The following is a 16,065-nucleotide window of genomic DNA, read 5'->3' on the forward strand; positions in this document are numbered from 1 at the left end:
ATATCATTAAATGAATAATGTATTCCAAATATGTTACATCATAGCATGCTTTTAAGGACTCTATCTTAACACAATTTGCTTCATGAATTACAAGTATATCTTAATGATTTAGAGAGGTGACTACCATTGTTTGATTCACTAATCTCTATGATATTGTCATATTGCCATAGGTAAATACATACCTTGTTTGAAATCAAGCTTTGCAAACTCAGTTATACTTTCTTCAACATTTCAATAGGTAGATCTCTCAATATTTGCATTCCAATTTTGTATCTTAACTTTTTCAATGTAGTTGATCGTAATACTTTTATGAATAGATCTATTAGATTATCTTAGGATTGAATTCGTTGAACATCCATTTCACCATTTTCTTGAAGCTCATAAGTGTAGAAGAATTTGAAGGAGATATGCTTATTTTTGTCACGTTTTATAAATCCTTCCTTAATTTATGCAATGCAAGCAACATTATCTTTGATGGAGGGTAGTCCACATGATTCCTAAATATGTTGTCTCAGTGACCTTAGTCATATATACTCATGACTTGCTTTATAAATTGCAAGTATCTCTCAATGATTTAGATAAGCGGTTACCATTGTATGCTTCACTAATCTCCATGATATTGTTGTATTACCATAGATAAATACATACCCTATTTGGGATCGAGCTTTTGTAGGGATTTGAAAGATAACCAACAATCATATATCTAAGTAATTGAGATTCTACTCTTTTAGAATAAAATAAACATATGGCATTTGTTCCATGATGATATTGCAGTATACATTTGACTTTATTCTTGCAAGAAAGAAAGTTGACAAAAAATGTAATAGTTGATAATGTAAAATTGTAAGATACAGTAGTGTACCAATAGCAAGGTATTTTTGGACGAAGTAGTTCTCCATGATTATATTTAGGATGAAGGAGGTCCTTTTTCACTTTAAGTGAACAAAACTACATTAAAGAACTTAATGGGTGTGATTTATCCTTATATAAGTTCTTCAATTTTATTTTATATAAGTTCTTCAATTTTATTTTATTTTTTTGTATGTTAATTGATGGACTCAACATTCCATTTGGAAAATGCTTTATTTCCAAGTTGAAACAATTTTTTTTTCCCAAAATCTTTTGTTTGAAATTATTTCATTGTACATTTAATCGTTCTTATATACTCTTCAAGAGTCAATAAGATTGCAACAATGACAAAACTCCACTTTAATCCACATAAGGACATAATTTGATCAAGTGTATTATCATCATGACCTGATTAAGAACGTGATATGAGATTTTCAATCATTTTAATCCTTAAGAGAATTATTTGTTTCAAGCATGTTAATTCTTCAGGGAGTTATTTGCTTCATGCATTTTAAATCCTTCAAGGACTTGGTTACTTTATGCATTTTGGATCCTTTAGGGATTTTAACATATCTATGAATCCATATACATTACAAAGTATATATCTAGTCCTTGAGAAACTATCAATAATGTGATCAAATCATTACAAGGATGATACTAGGTCATCACATTAAAACCTTATGTTATAAATTTTGCTTTATAACATAACAAGCTATTGATATCTGACAATTTTTATGTCTTTAGGCATTATAATCCAAGTCCATTTATATTCAATAGGCACAACATATTCTAGCATTGGACTACATGCCCAAATACTCCTCATTTTGCCAATAAGTCTAACCTTGTATGTATTGTATCTTTTTATTTTGGCCAATTATAAATACGTTGACATTCTTGCGTAATTCATTATTTGGAATTTTCATCACTCCATATGATGTCAAAGGTCATCTAAGAAAAATATGAATTATCAATGACAATATTATTTTAATCTCATTTTCATCTTGTCATGTTCATAACTAGTAGAGGTCGCTTTTATTTTTAGGTATGGAGGTATCTATGCCTTTTAAGAGCCATTTCATACAATTTTTGCATCTTCAGGGGCTATTAATTTAATTTGCACCTCTTCAGGGATTATTTGTTCAAATTGTACTTCTTTAAAGACTATTTGTTTAATATGCACTACTACAAAAATAGTTTATGGTGTCACTATTTACGGTGTCACTTTTAAAATAATGACACCATAGGGTTTATAATTAATAAAGGTGACACATCATATAAAAAATCTTCAATTGAGGTAGTTAGATGATATTAATTTTATATTTATAGTGTCATTTTTTGGGAAGTGACATCATATAAAATAAATTTTTTTAAGTATTATAACTTAATGAGCCCATTTTTAGAATTAATAATGATGGATACTATATAAAAATCCCATTGTTTCCATATCTCACCCACAATCCAAAAAATCTCAATATATAAATCCTATATATAAAATCATGATCTTCTTCAACCTTTTCTCTCACCCATCCATAGTCAACACGCTCAAAACCGACATTCTTCACTTTGTGGACTCCCAGGTAACCCAAAATCTCTTGGATCTATCATTTTTTTTTCTTTTATTAATGCCATTATATTAATTGTTTCAACATCTTTGTATTATGGTTTTTGTGAATTGTGTTTTCTTGAGTTGTAGGGAAGAAAAATTTAGGTTTAATCTTCTAGCATGGAAGAAAAAACTATAGATTAATTGGTTTTTTTAATCTAAACCAAACACATGATCAAGTCCTTAAAAAAAAAGTGAAAAATAGGAAAAAATGAATGATTTTTAATATGTATTTGTGTGAGAATGACAGGTACAGAATTTTTTTAAGATATACTATCACATAATCTTCATCCTTTCTAAAAAACGAGAGAGGAAAAAAAAAAGAATGATTTTTCTGTTTGTATCTAAGTGGGAATGAGATATAGAATTTCGTTGAAAGTATCCAACCCCAAAAGGACCAATCCGGGAAGGCATGTGTGGTATTGACGGGAGATGATAAGATGGAAATCATAACCATAGCCATGTTCTCTTTGTGTCTTTCTATCATCTTCAATTAATTCATGGGCATAGATATTTTATTTAGTTTTTATATTTAGTTTATTTATAGTTTATTTAGTTTCTAAAATCCAATTAGCTAGATATTTTATTTGATTTTATTTTTATATTTAAGTAGTTGAGTTTTGGAAAGTTTTTATATTTTGTTAATAGAAATAGAAATTTTATATTTTTTATTATTAGGAATTTCTATTTTGTTAAATTGTAAGTATCTATCTCAATAAGAGATTATTAATATTCAAATGAAAGTGATGAAAGAGAGTAAATATTTTAATGCTCAATTATATTTTAATGTTTTTTTTTTTTTTTTACATAAGGGTTTATTTATGTTTTCAATTTTGAAGTTCCCTTTCCAAGTCCAGCAACAAAAGTAGTGTCCAACCTTAAAATGGGCATGTGTGGTATTGACGGGAGATGATAAGATGGAAATCATAACCATAGCCATGTTCTCTCTGTCTTTCTATCATCTTCAATTAATTCATGGGCATAGATATTTTATTTAGTTTTTATATTTAGTTTATTTATAGTTTATTTAGTTTCTAAAATCCAATTAGCTAGATATTTTATTTGATTTTATTTTTATATTTAAGTAGTTGAGTCTTGGAAAGTTTTTATATTTTGTTAATAGAAATAGAAATTTTATATTTTTTATTATTAGAAATTTCTATTTTGTTAAATTGTAAGTATCTATCTCAATAAGAGATTATTAATATTCAAATGAAAGTGATGAAAGAGAGTAAATATTTTAATGCTCAATTATATTTTAATGTTTTTTTTTTTTTTTTTACATAAGGGTTTATTTATGTTTTCAATTTTGAAGTTCCCTTTCCAAGTTCAGCAACAAAAGTAGTGTCCAACCTTAAAATGGGCATGTGTGGTATTGACGGGAGATGATAAGATGGAAATCATAACCATAGCCATGTTCTCTCTGTGTCTTTCTATCATCTTCAATTAATTCATGGGCATAGATATTTTATTTAGTTTTTATATTTAGTTTATTTATAGTTTATTTAGTTTCTAAAATCCAATTAGCTAGATATTTTATTTGATTTTATTTTTATATTTAAGTAGTTGAGTTTTGGAAAGTTTTTATATTTTGTTAGTAGAAATAGAAATTTTATATTTTTTATTATTAGGAATTTCTATTTTGTTAAATTGTAAATATCTATCTCAATAAGAGATTATTAATATTCAAATGAAAGTGATGAAAGAGAGTAAATATTTTAATGCTCAATTATATTTTAATGTTATTTTTTTTTACATAAGGGTTTATTTATGTTTTCAATTTTGAAGTTCCCTTTCCAAGTCCAGCAACAAAAGTAGTGTCCAACCTTAAAATGGGCATGTGTGGTACTGACAGGAAATGATAAGATGGAAATCATAACCATAACCATGTTCTCTCTGTGTCTTTCTATCCTCTTCAATTAATTCATGGGCATAGATATTTTATTTAGTTTTTATATTTAGTTTATTTATAGTTTATTTAGTTTCTAAAATCCAATTAGCTAGATATTTTATTTGATTTTGTTTTTATATTTAAAGTAGTTGAGTTTTGGAAAGTTTTTATATTTTGTTAATAGAAATAGATATGAGGACTTAAAGGGTTTATATTTAGGTAGTGCTTAAGCCAAGGAAAATGATAGTCCACTATCTTGACCCTATGCATCACAAACCATGTGAGGACTTAAAGGATATCGTAAACATGTAAGTTCTTCCTATTATTTTTCATAGTATTATTTTTAAATAAAAAAAATACATTCACCTCAAACACATTTTTTTTTATTTATATATATTAAAACATATAACATTTACCTATTTTAAAAATGTACCCATTGAACTTATTTACATAGGGCTTTTCGAATATCTACAAAGAAAACATCTAAGAGGGAGCCATCTTAGCAACTAGTGCAGGTGACATCCAAAAATTTTTCTTTACACATTAGCTTATGCATTTGCACCATTTATATATGTGAGTACTAATGTTATTTTATAATTGATTGATTAGTGTCCAAGACAAGAAGGAGGGTTCGAATGTGGCTACTTTGTTATGAGATTCATTAAAGATATAATTTTTTATCCTACAATTATTGCTTCAAAGGTATTACTTATTTAATGAATTGTACATAGTTTTAGGCTTCCAAATGTTATGCATTTTAATGTTATTTTCTTATTTGATTTCAGTTTGGTAATAAAAAAAAACATATTCTCAAGTAGAATTCGATGAAATTAGAGGAGAATGGGCTACTTTTGTGCTACAACTAATCATGAATCATGTTGATGCATCATGATCACCATGCATGGTGAGTCCCTTAGCTACTACATGAATTTTTCCATAGGTATTGTATAGTAATGCTTATTCTTTGAATAATGTTTCTATTTGAAAAAAAAAATTAATTCTTAGATTTGTTCATTTATGATAACATAGATCCATGTTTATTTTCTTCAATAAAAATCTCTAAAACTCATTAAATTTTGAAATGCAGGTATACACTCTTGGGAGGGTGAAATGGAGAATAAAAAGAAAGAAGAAGGCAACAAGATTTTGGGTTTTTAAATGCAACTCTTATGTCATACGTTGTAGGACATAAATGTTACTTTAATTGCAACTGAGAAATTTAGATTTTTAGATGAGACTTCTATGTCATTTTATGGTTAGCCGGTTTTATGCTTATGAAATGGAGGTATACATGAATCTTGGGATCTTTAACATTTCTAAATCATGTTTTGGTATGTATTCGTTCTTCTTTTTTAGTTTTGATGGGTTTGATATGTTGGACGTACTATCATTTTGTGAACATTTGATATACAAATATTATTAGATGATCAATGTATTATGAGTTATTCCAGGAACATTACAGAAAAAAGAGTTAAATATAATATGATTGTTATATTTATGGACAAAATATAAACAGGTTAATCTTATTAATTCATAAGCATTACAAAAATCAACAACTAAAACCAATCATATATTCCACAATAATTTACAATGATGTGATACCATAACTCAAAGGTGATGCATTTAATGTGACATCATAACTCAAAGATGATGTATTTAATGTGACACCCTATCATCACTAGAAATATATGGTGTCACTTTTGAATGGGTCACCATTTATCTACTTTGGTGTCACTTCCAAATACGTCACCAATTGGTACCCTCTATGGTGTCAGTGGAGAAGGTGACGCTATGTTGTAGTGACACCTTATGTTTATGGTGACTCATTATAAATGTCACCATATACCTTTTTCCTTGTAGTGATGTGTCTCTTCAAAGGTATTTGTTTTAGTTGTGTCTCTTTAAGGGTTATAAGCTTCTCAATTTTGGTCTGATCAATCATTTTAAGGCCTCTTTAAGAGTATCAAGTTTTTCATGTGTTTTTCCCCATGCTTTCTTCTTTCAAGGAATTACATCCTTTGATTCAACAAGTCTCTTATGCTTTAAGTGTACCTTGGATTCATTTGTTTTTATAATAGTTAGTTGTCCCACCAAAACATTATTTTTTCATCAATTATTTTACTATACTTCAAGCATGTATCTACAATTTTGTTAGTTAATTGTCCTCTAGGGACATCAATTTATAATATTACTTTCATAAAAAAAATCTAAGAAATTTCATGTCATTCTTCTAGATCTATAATCAACTTCCTCCCTCTAACAATGAAAAAAATTATTTTATCAAAATAATAATTTGTACAACATGTCATACTATTTTTTTTAGGAATATAGATAAATTAGTCACTAGATAAAAACTTCTGATTTTATAATATATATCTATATGACGTGTAACCTTAGGGACCATGTTGGTCATATCAAATTCTTTTAGATATGATCGACTATAACGTGTCATTCACATGAAATTGTATCCCATTAGTGACATAATTTTATCTCTTTTAGAGTCTACAATCAAGTTTACTAGATATATATTAACATCAATTATTATATACATCGTACAATTGATGAGGTAAATATCTTGGAATAAATCTATCAAACACTTAATATTATATGTACACAACTAATATATATGACATGCATGTATTAAAAGAGTAATTTATTTATTTATTTTTCCATAAGATGGAATGTACCATTTCAAAGATTTCCATCTACTTAGCTAGCAAAAAGAATACAACAGCTACAATCAAATCAAATTTGAATCATAGCAAATTAAGAATATATAAGATATAATAACTTCAAATTATGAACATTTATCATATTTATATATATAGTTTCTCATAATTGTAAGGTAAGTGAATTTCTCATCTTGATATGATTCCATATATATAGTTTAATAAGAACTATATATAGAAAAAAACCAAGGATAAAAATTACACTAAATTTCTATTAAATAATAAAAATAATTACGTAACTTGTAGCTATGATAAATAACCTTAGCATAGCTTTTGGTTAGAGTATTTATTTTCTTGTTTTCATAAATTCTGGTTATGAAATAGATTCTAAATATATTCAATATTATTTTTTGTACTTATATGACTTTGGGCTATAATTTTTCTATAAAAACCATTTTGTATATAGCCTCAAATCATAGGAGGTTATAAAATGGACATTTATTCTTGTTAGAGTTTGGTGACCCAAATCCTATTTGGTCCGTTGATGAAAAATATGGACATTGGCAGTCCCGAATCTTTGATGCCTCATGAAAGGTCCAACAGCGAGGTTTCTTTCTCGCCACTGGTGGGATATTCATTATGACTGGGGATGTTCTTCCATGTTTTGACGCTTCTACTATGTTCTCCAGAGGACACATCTTGCATCATCACTGTTCCTTTCACTCTTGATACTGCTTCTAACCATGGTGTAATTGTGGCATCTAAAATTGGGATTCTGAACAAAGCTTCTTATGTTAGTTTAGTCAAGAATCTTCTACAGAAACCTACCATGGAGGAGCTTGTTAAGAACCAGGCAATTCTGGATGTTGTAAGAACATTGCTTGGCACGGGAATGACAGCAGTTAGAGGTAAAGCATGGGCGAAGGCTTCAGATGGCACTCAAATTCCCCTATCAATTGTTTACTGAAAGGATCTTGGGAAACTTGATGGACCTGATCCATTACTTCTTTATGGCTATGGTTCACATGAGATTCGCATAAATCCAAGTTTTAAAGCTTCAAGGCTGTCTCATTAGATCGGGGTTTTATATTGGCAATAGCACACATTCATGGTAGTGGTGAAATTGGGAAGCAGTGGTATGAGAATGGGAAGTAGTTGAGAAAGAGAAATACATTAGCTGAGTATCTAAGAGACATTAAGTTTTGTTCAAAAGAAAAATTGTGCGTCCATGGAGGAAATGCAGAAGATTCCAGTTTGTGGGCCAGTTGGAGCAGGGAAATCATCACTCTTATATGCTGTACTTGGAGAGATACCAAAAATCTCAGGAACTGCTGATGTATTGGGTTCCATTGCTTACGTTTCTCAAACTTCTTGGATCCAACGTGGTGCATCACCTATAAGCCAAGATTCTCCTGGTCCGTCCACAAATACAGGTTCTATGCAATTATTGTTGATTAGAACCATGACAGTATCCTGCTGAATACATGTCTTGCCTTCCCGTTCGCTTCAATACTTCACACTCCACTTGGTGAACCATCCGCACCAGCAGAGCAATCACTTCAGTACCTCCAGTTATTGGCACCCCATATTTGACAACCAGTGCAAATGATTCCATGCATGGCTACCTTTGATGTGCCATTTTTTTAAAGCCTCTATGTCTCATCCCTTAATGCTTCATGCATGCATTTTAAAAAAATTGCTTTTAAAACATTGATTTTTGAAAATCCGGTTTTCAAATGATTTTAAATCCTTTTTTATTCATCCTTTAGAATTTTTAGGCATTAAAATTTCATTTTCCAAATTGGTTTGCTGCCAATATTTCCTTCAAGCATGCATTTCTTTTATTTTCTTTGGTTTTCAATAAATTTCCGAATTTCTCATTGTAGACCCTCTATTTTGTCTTCTAGGCACATTCCATCTAGGATTGCCTTCCTACATCCTCTATTGCCCTATTGTGCACTTATGGTCCTTTTTTGAGTTGTTTTTGAGCTTTCATCGGTGGTCCATTGTAACTATTTTGATCACTAGTTTTGGATTCTTTTGGAGATATATATCTTGGAGGGATTAGGTGGATCTCGATCATGATTTTAGTGACCCTAGGTTTAGTTGAGAAATAGTTTAGAAATGTTCTTTGAGTTTAGTTTAGTTTGAGTTTAATTTAGTTTAGAAGTAATTTAGAAGAACTTTTTGAGTTTAGTTTAGTTTAGTTTAGTTTAAAAGTAGTTTAAATTAGTTCTTTGAGTTTGGTTTAGTTTAGAAAGTAAGTAAGAATAGTTTAGTGAGGTTGGCTTAGCCTAATGAGTCTTAGAATAAGTTAGGGAGCTTTGGTTAAGAACTTAGATGAGTCTAGTGGGTTTGGTTTAGAATGAGATTAGGTGTTAGTTTAATTAGAGAGTTTTAGTTAGAATTAGGTTAGTTGGTTGAGTGAAGGTTAGGGAGAGTTGCCTCTAGGTTAATAGGATGGTATAGGATAGGGAGATGTTGGAGGGTAAGTTAGGAATTCTCTAGAAGGTGGGTGAAGTAGTGAAGGATAGGAGGAGGTTGAAGAGTAAGTTAGGAATTCTCTAGAAGGTGGGTGAAGTAGTGTAGGATAGGGAAAGGTTGGAGAGTAAGTTAGGAATTCTCTAAAAGGTGGATGAAGTGGTGTAGGTTAGTGGTGGCTTGGCAAGCAAGAGAGGGGGAAGATAGGAAAAAAGGAAGAAAAGAAGTGGTTCTCTAGAGAAAGAGAATTTGGGGAGAACTTTGAGAGAACTTGGAGAGAAACAAGGACAGCCATGGAAAACTTGAGAGACCATTATCAACTTGAAAAACGTCAAGATAAAACTTGGATTTGGAAACACCTTGAGGTAAGATTATTTAATTTCCTAACTTGATTTTATTTTCTATATCTTCTTCTCATACTTCTCATTTTCATGATTTTGGATGTATTAGACTAAATTTGGTGTGGATGTATAGGCCACACGAAGTATTGGATTTTTTTATGATCCCTTGATGTTGAATCTTGAGAATTTGGTGAAAGTAATTTGAGGTTGAATGCTTGAAATTCATTTATGTTTACATGTTGATGAAGTTTGAGGAATTTTTGGAGTGTTGATGACTATTAACTTATTGATCTTTTGATATATGCATTTTTTTAGTTTTAGAGAATCATTAATGATCATATATTAAAGTTTGATTGAAATTTTTTGATGATTAGTGTGTGAATGATTGGTGTTAAATATTGTTTGATACATGATTAAAATTATCTTTAGGATCAATTTAGAGAATCCCTACATATGAAATTTTCTAAAAGTTGTTTCTTTATTACCACTGTTGATAGTTCACTTCAGCTTTGAACTTGTAAATTGGAATCCGACCATTCAAAAACTCTTTAAATTTTTTCTAATTATTCTATGATATTTTAGGCTTCTTGAATTTGATTTTAGAATTTTGTTTGAGTGATTTTTTTTTTTCAATTTGAAGATAGAAATCAATCTTTTAGAAGGTTTAGTTTTCACTCTGTTTTTGACACTCAATCTCGTTTCTTAAAATAAAATTATTAAATGACCTCTTTAATTTCTTTCGACATCTTTCACTTAATCTAGACTCCTTAAATTCAATTTTTGACATATAAAATGTTAAGAAATAATTATTGAAATGAGAGATATGATTTTTTCTTCTTCTTGCACTTACTGCACAGGTACTCTTCTAGAGCTACGAGATGTTAATTTAATTTCAAATATGTTATGGAAATAATTCTTACATAATATTGATGAGTTGCATGAATTTTTGTAGGATTTTAGGACATCTAAGTTAATTAAAAAAATAATTCTCACATGCTATGGAAAATTACTCTGTTCTGGACCTATTATGCTTCTTATGAAATCTGGCACTAAATGGGATTTAATTAATTAATTTGACCACTTGGATGATAAACTAGACATATAGGAGATATTCTCTGAAAAATTTCATGATAAAATTCGACTTTTGGATATTTTTTTCAAATTCATTTTGTAGAGTCTTCTACTATCACTTGCTGATTTTCTTGTGAAGTAACCCACTTGTGAATAAGTTTGGTAATAATTGTGAACTTTTTGTTGTCATTGATTCCTTGGTGATTTAGTAACATGCTTAGGTCTTTAAATTGATCTTTGATGCATGTTTAGGTTACTAACAAAGGTAGGTATAGCTGCATGTTGATCTTCACATTTCACACACACTAATGCACATATTTAGCTTGAACAGGTGTTCTTTATTTATTTTGATTCCCTTTTTTGGTCGTGTGTTTGTAAAAATTGTTTTCAAGAATTTCAAAAATGATCATTCTCATTTCTAATATCCTCTTACTTCCATAGGTTCAAAATGAGTTTTCAAAAACATCAATGCTACCTTTTTTTTTGAATTGGTGTGCATTTCAAATTTGTTTTCAAAATGAATTTGTGACCTTTCATGGGAATGAAATTTGAACATGGCTTCTTATGGAGTTCTTTAATCATGGAAGATTTCATTCAAGTTAAATTGGGAAGTGGTAACTCCCTACATGTTCATTTTCGAGTTTTGAAATCTTAGTTTTCAAGTAATAGCTTATTTTAGTGCCTTATTCCGTACTTTCGAGATTGATCTATGAATTTAAATTAGAAGATGACATGTTTAATTCATGATTATATTTTTTTTCCTAATATTAAACTCTCTGAATTTAATTTTAGACACTTGCATTACTTAATTTGGATTTTCCTAATAGAAGATATAATTTTGTCTTTAGGTACTTTGTACACAAGCTCTGTTTTGGGCATTCTGAATGGTAAATTGATTTTAAAAACGTTAGATTCGTGATTATGCATTTTTCCTTTGAAATAGACATTATCAATATTGTGTATGAATTTTGGGAAACCTAGGTGGGTTAAAAAAATTCATTTTTGCATGCCCTGTGCACTGACCCTGTTTTGAACCAATTTGATTGTTTTGAGTGCTGGTACTATTTGACATATGATTTGTGAATTTGTCCAATTGGGCTAGAAACTATACTCCTTGGAGTTATTGCTCAAATTTTTATTTTTATTTTTTATGTAAAAATTCTACTTCTAGATTTTAGCTGAATTCATTGTGTATTGATTGATGGGAATAATTGATTTGGCCTTTCGGACATTGATGTAGACTTATTAAAGGCCATACCTAATTTTTATCATGATGAAATGAGCATGTTTAGTATTTGTTTTAGATTTATTTAGAAGACTTTTATATGCTATCCTGTTTTGCTGTTTGCTGAATGTATATCATAATTTAGTCATAATCTTTTATGCATGCCTCATCACTTAGAATTTGTATCTTTTCTTCTAATTCATTCTTTGTTTACCATGATGCCTTGTATATATGATATAACTCTTAGATTTATTACCTTGTTAAACTAACAATTTCTTTTGAGGGAGTGCTTGCTTATATACTAATAAGGTATGTACTTTCATCCTTTGTTTCTTTCGTATATATTTTATATTCTTTGGATTGATTTGATTTCTGTTGTTTGGTGTATGTATATGTGCATGTATTTGAATTTATGTTTGATTTTGTATATATGCCTGTGACATTTCATAGAGAAATAAACTAGTCCCTGTCATTCTCATGCAAATGCAAGCAGTTGCTTGTCACCTAAATGCATAACGTCTCCAAATGGTGATAAATATCACTTGAGTTTTGTGATTTTCGTTCTTTTGTAGAATGATGCAAGTATTGCACACCTCGGATATATTATTAAATCTTGTCGTTTACATTAACCTCGGATCAAAACCTCTATAAATCTACTAATAAAAGAAATATGCCACTTCCAAGTCAAAACAAGAAGTATTTATCAATCTACCAGCAGTTACAAACTTCTTTATATATTGCATCTAAAGTAGAGTGGTTCAATTTCAACCCCCTCCAACTGATCTCTTGAAGACAATAAAATCACAAACAACTAAACTATTGGAGACCAAGGACTGATTAACAACAAAATTCAAATTTTAACAATTCATTTTCCTTTCCAAATGCAGTTAAGGGCTAATACAAATAGGTAATGTCTAATAAAAAGGACCCCTTTATGGTGAATTTTTAGAAACTTTGGTTAGTAAAATTTGTGTCACAGGTTTATTATTGGCTGAAGAGGCTTAATAATAAAAGGTAAAATTGTAAATGAATTTCCTATTCTATAAGAAAATCTATTTTGTGAATAAAAAGAAAAAAGAAAAAACAATTGTCATTGTTCAGAGGTATTTTTGAATTTTTTTTATACTTCTCTCAATTTTGAAACTTTATGGATTTTCCTTACAAAATATCAACTGGACTGATGCAATTCTCAAACATTTTGTAGTGAGAAAACTTCCAAAGTGTACTCAAGACTGCTTAAGAAATATTTACAAAACAAATTTCCCAGTAGATTTAAATAGAAATATTAAAACCAAAATTTCAAAAGAAGAAATTTATTCTGTAAATATTAATTACCAAAAATTCAGTTAGAAAGAGTTCTTAACTCCATATTAATTGATAAATCATTAAAAAATTTACTATCAGCATGAAGTAGTGCCTTATCACTTACGTTATAAATTCATATCTATCATATATTTAATTATTATGTAAAAAATAAATAAAATTAACTTATTTGTAATTAATAATATTATATATACAATTAAATGTGCAAATCTAACAAAAAAAAAGGCCTTTCTTTTAGTGGAATCTCATCCCATGCTTGAGCGCTAAGGTTTGACCTATAGCCTTGTGGGTGAGCTTCAATGAATTTTTTATGGGCTTAAGAGGAGCAGTCCTACATCAAAATTTTAAGAAAAAAGTATGGTGCATTTAATAGACAATGCCCCAAGCCATCATCACAAGCAAACCATGGGTTGGGTATGGACGGCATAGACTCCAGGGGCCTTAAAATTTTGAAGAACATAAATGCTGACGTGGCAGTGAAATAGCCACAATAAATCGGGCAAATAGTGATGAAATACCTTGAAAATTAGAGCAATGAGATTTCCATACCACATTTTGACACCTTACCCTTGTACCTTGGTCCAACTTGTTTGTACCTTGGTTCAATGACCTAGATTTCATTATAAATATTCAATTATCCAAATTTGGACTTAGCATTTTCCTAGTTATTTGGTTATTTTGCAAAAGTGTTAAAAATAGTAGGGTGGAATGTAGGAAACCTTTCTTATACACATAAAGCCTGTATAGGCAAAGTTACAAATGACTCTTAGCTAGAAATAAGGAAACAACCTGCTACTCATTAGAAAATAACACCCCACTACCACTACCACTACTTACGTGGAGAGACTAAGGACTAGCACCTCATTAACCATTTCTTAGAGGATAGGGCAAATGAAACATACCACTAAGGTAAAATAAAATAAATAAATTTAAAACACATACCAACCCGTTTCACAAAAATTAGAACTCGCAAACAGTTGTTAAACATATATTAGATCCTTGACATGATTGATATGCTTCCGAGGAGAGCTGCCTTGTCCATTAGCAACAAAGAAATATTGATCCTTTTTCAAATTCTAACAAAGAATGTATGTAGGCTGTATAACATTTTTAAGGACTAGGCATAACCAACCAAACTTTTTTCGCTACTGATTCTCAAGATATTACCTAAAAACATGCAAAGACAAAAAAATTCCAGACATGAGCTAAATCAATTAATCAAGAAAAAATGGATGATTGAAAGAGAAAATGATGCAGTCCCTTTTCAGACTTGATCAGTAACCTTCATGTGGTTGAGCAAGTGACAATGGTGTTGGCATGGATATTGAAGACTTTGGGCTTTGTAACTTTTAGCAAAAGTATAAATATAGTTATGAAGGAGATAAAAAAAACTTATGTAAATGACATGGTATTGATCTTCAATCTTATCTCAAAATAGAATGAGATAGATTCAAATATAGGACCCGTTCTTTGCGGAGTCAGGAAGCATAATATAATGAATGATAGGAGTTCCAGATTTTGACATTCGTCACTAAGCCAACACCATTCATAAGCAGGTTTGTTTTATTATTGAAAAGAAACATGAGAGGCAGAGCGTAGGCACCAGTACAAAAAAGACTTATGAGCATAATACTTGGTAGATGCTATAAAAAATGTGATGGTGGCAGCAATTAGCTTCCCAGCTTCAGGCTTTGTCGGGAAAAGTTGAGATGCTATCAACTTCATATGTTCAAAAATTCGACAAATAATTATAAAAATAATTCCTCTCTCACCAAGGAAAATACTCTGAAAAATTCCACTTTTGCTGCCTGTATCAGCCAAAAATAAAATCAAGCTGACGAGAGTTAAATAGAAACATGGATTCAAACAACACAAGTAATAATTACCTGATATGCATCTCCATGCTCATGGTCATCATTTGGCTTTTTCCACACCTAGAGTGATTAAAGTGAATCAATTGTTAGTTTAAGATAAACTTGAAGCACCATAACATTTTGGTCACATGCAAAGTCGTATTCATTTTCTCTTCAATTACAAGAAGCAAGTCAACGAAAAAAAAAAAAAAAACAGAAAGAGTTAATCCCCAAGTCTGAATTCTCACCCTTCTCTAGAAAAACAGAGGATATGAAGACAATGAGAATTGAGACTCATAGTTTTGCTGATTCAAGTGGTACCAGAAGGTGTGACAGCACCAATTAAGGCCACCACACTGCCTCCTTTCACTGCCTTCACTGCTTTATCACACTGCCTTATTAATGTAGGAATGAAAAAGTTGTGTTCATCCACCATCAATTCACTCTATCAAACAAGACCCAAACAGATATGGAGTAGAGGAATTAAATTTCAATGAGCTAAAGTGGGATAAAGGGCATTTCAAATAAAGGACAATAGCGCAATAAGTGACTCTTCAAAATGAGCAATAAATACAAGAATTTATCAAATGCATAGTAAACTACATTGAATTTCTCTGCTAAATCTTCAAACTTCTCCTTAGTGTAGTCAATCGCCAAATCAGTTCCCAAGCTCTTCATTAGCTCCAGTTTTCCTGTGCTTGAAGTAGCAGCACGACTCTTGAGGCACCAAACTTGTTTTGCATGCTGGCTCAAGCCATA

The 16,065-nt window shown here is 30.1% G+C and overlaps 1 protein-coding gene across 12 annotated transcripts in view; it reads right to left on the minus strand.

The window, feature by feature from the left end:
- Nucleotides 1-16,065, minus strand: part of LOC100251264 (uncharacterized) — a 196,301-nt gene that overhangs the window by 157,913 nt on the left and 22,323 nt on the right. For 4 of the 12 annotated variants that reach the window (XM_059742379.1, XM_059742378.1, XM_059742377.1 and 1 more), the window contains exon 7: nucleotides 15,926-16,050. In XM_059742379.1, coding sequence (XP_059598362.1) covers nucleotides 15,965-16,050 — 86 coding nt within the window. In that variant the 3' untranslated portion in view covers nucleotides 15,926-15,964. Of the gene's footprint in view, nucleotides 1-14,835; nucleotides 15,388-15,554; nucleotides 16,051-16,065 lie in introns of those variants that run through there. The other 8 variants (XM_059742375.1, XM_059742374.1, XM_059742373.1 and 5 more) reach the window with 8 other exon arrangements.

This window comes from Vitis vinifera, chromosome 14, assembly GCF_030704535.1.
Source record: "Vitis vinifera cultivar Pinot Noir 40024 chromosome 14, ASM3070453v1".
Lineage (NCBI taxonomy): Eukaryota > Viridiplantae > Streptophyta > Magnoliopsida > Vitales > Vitaceae > Vitis > Vitis vinifera.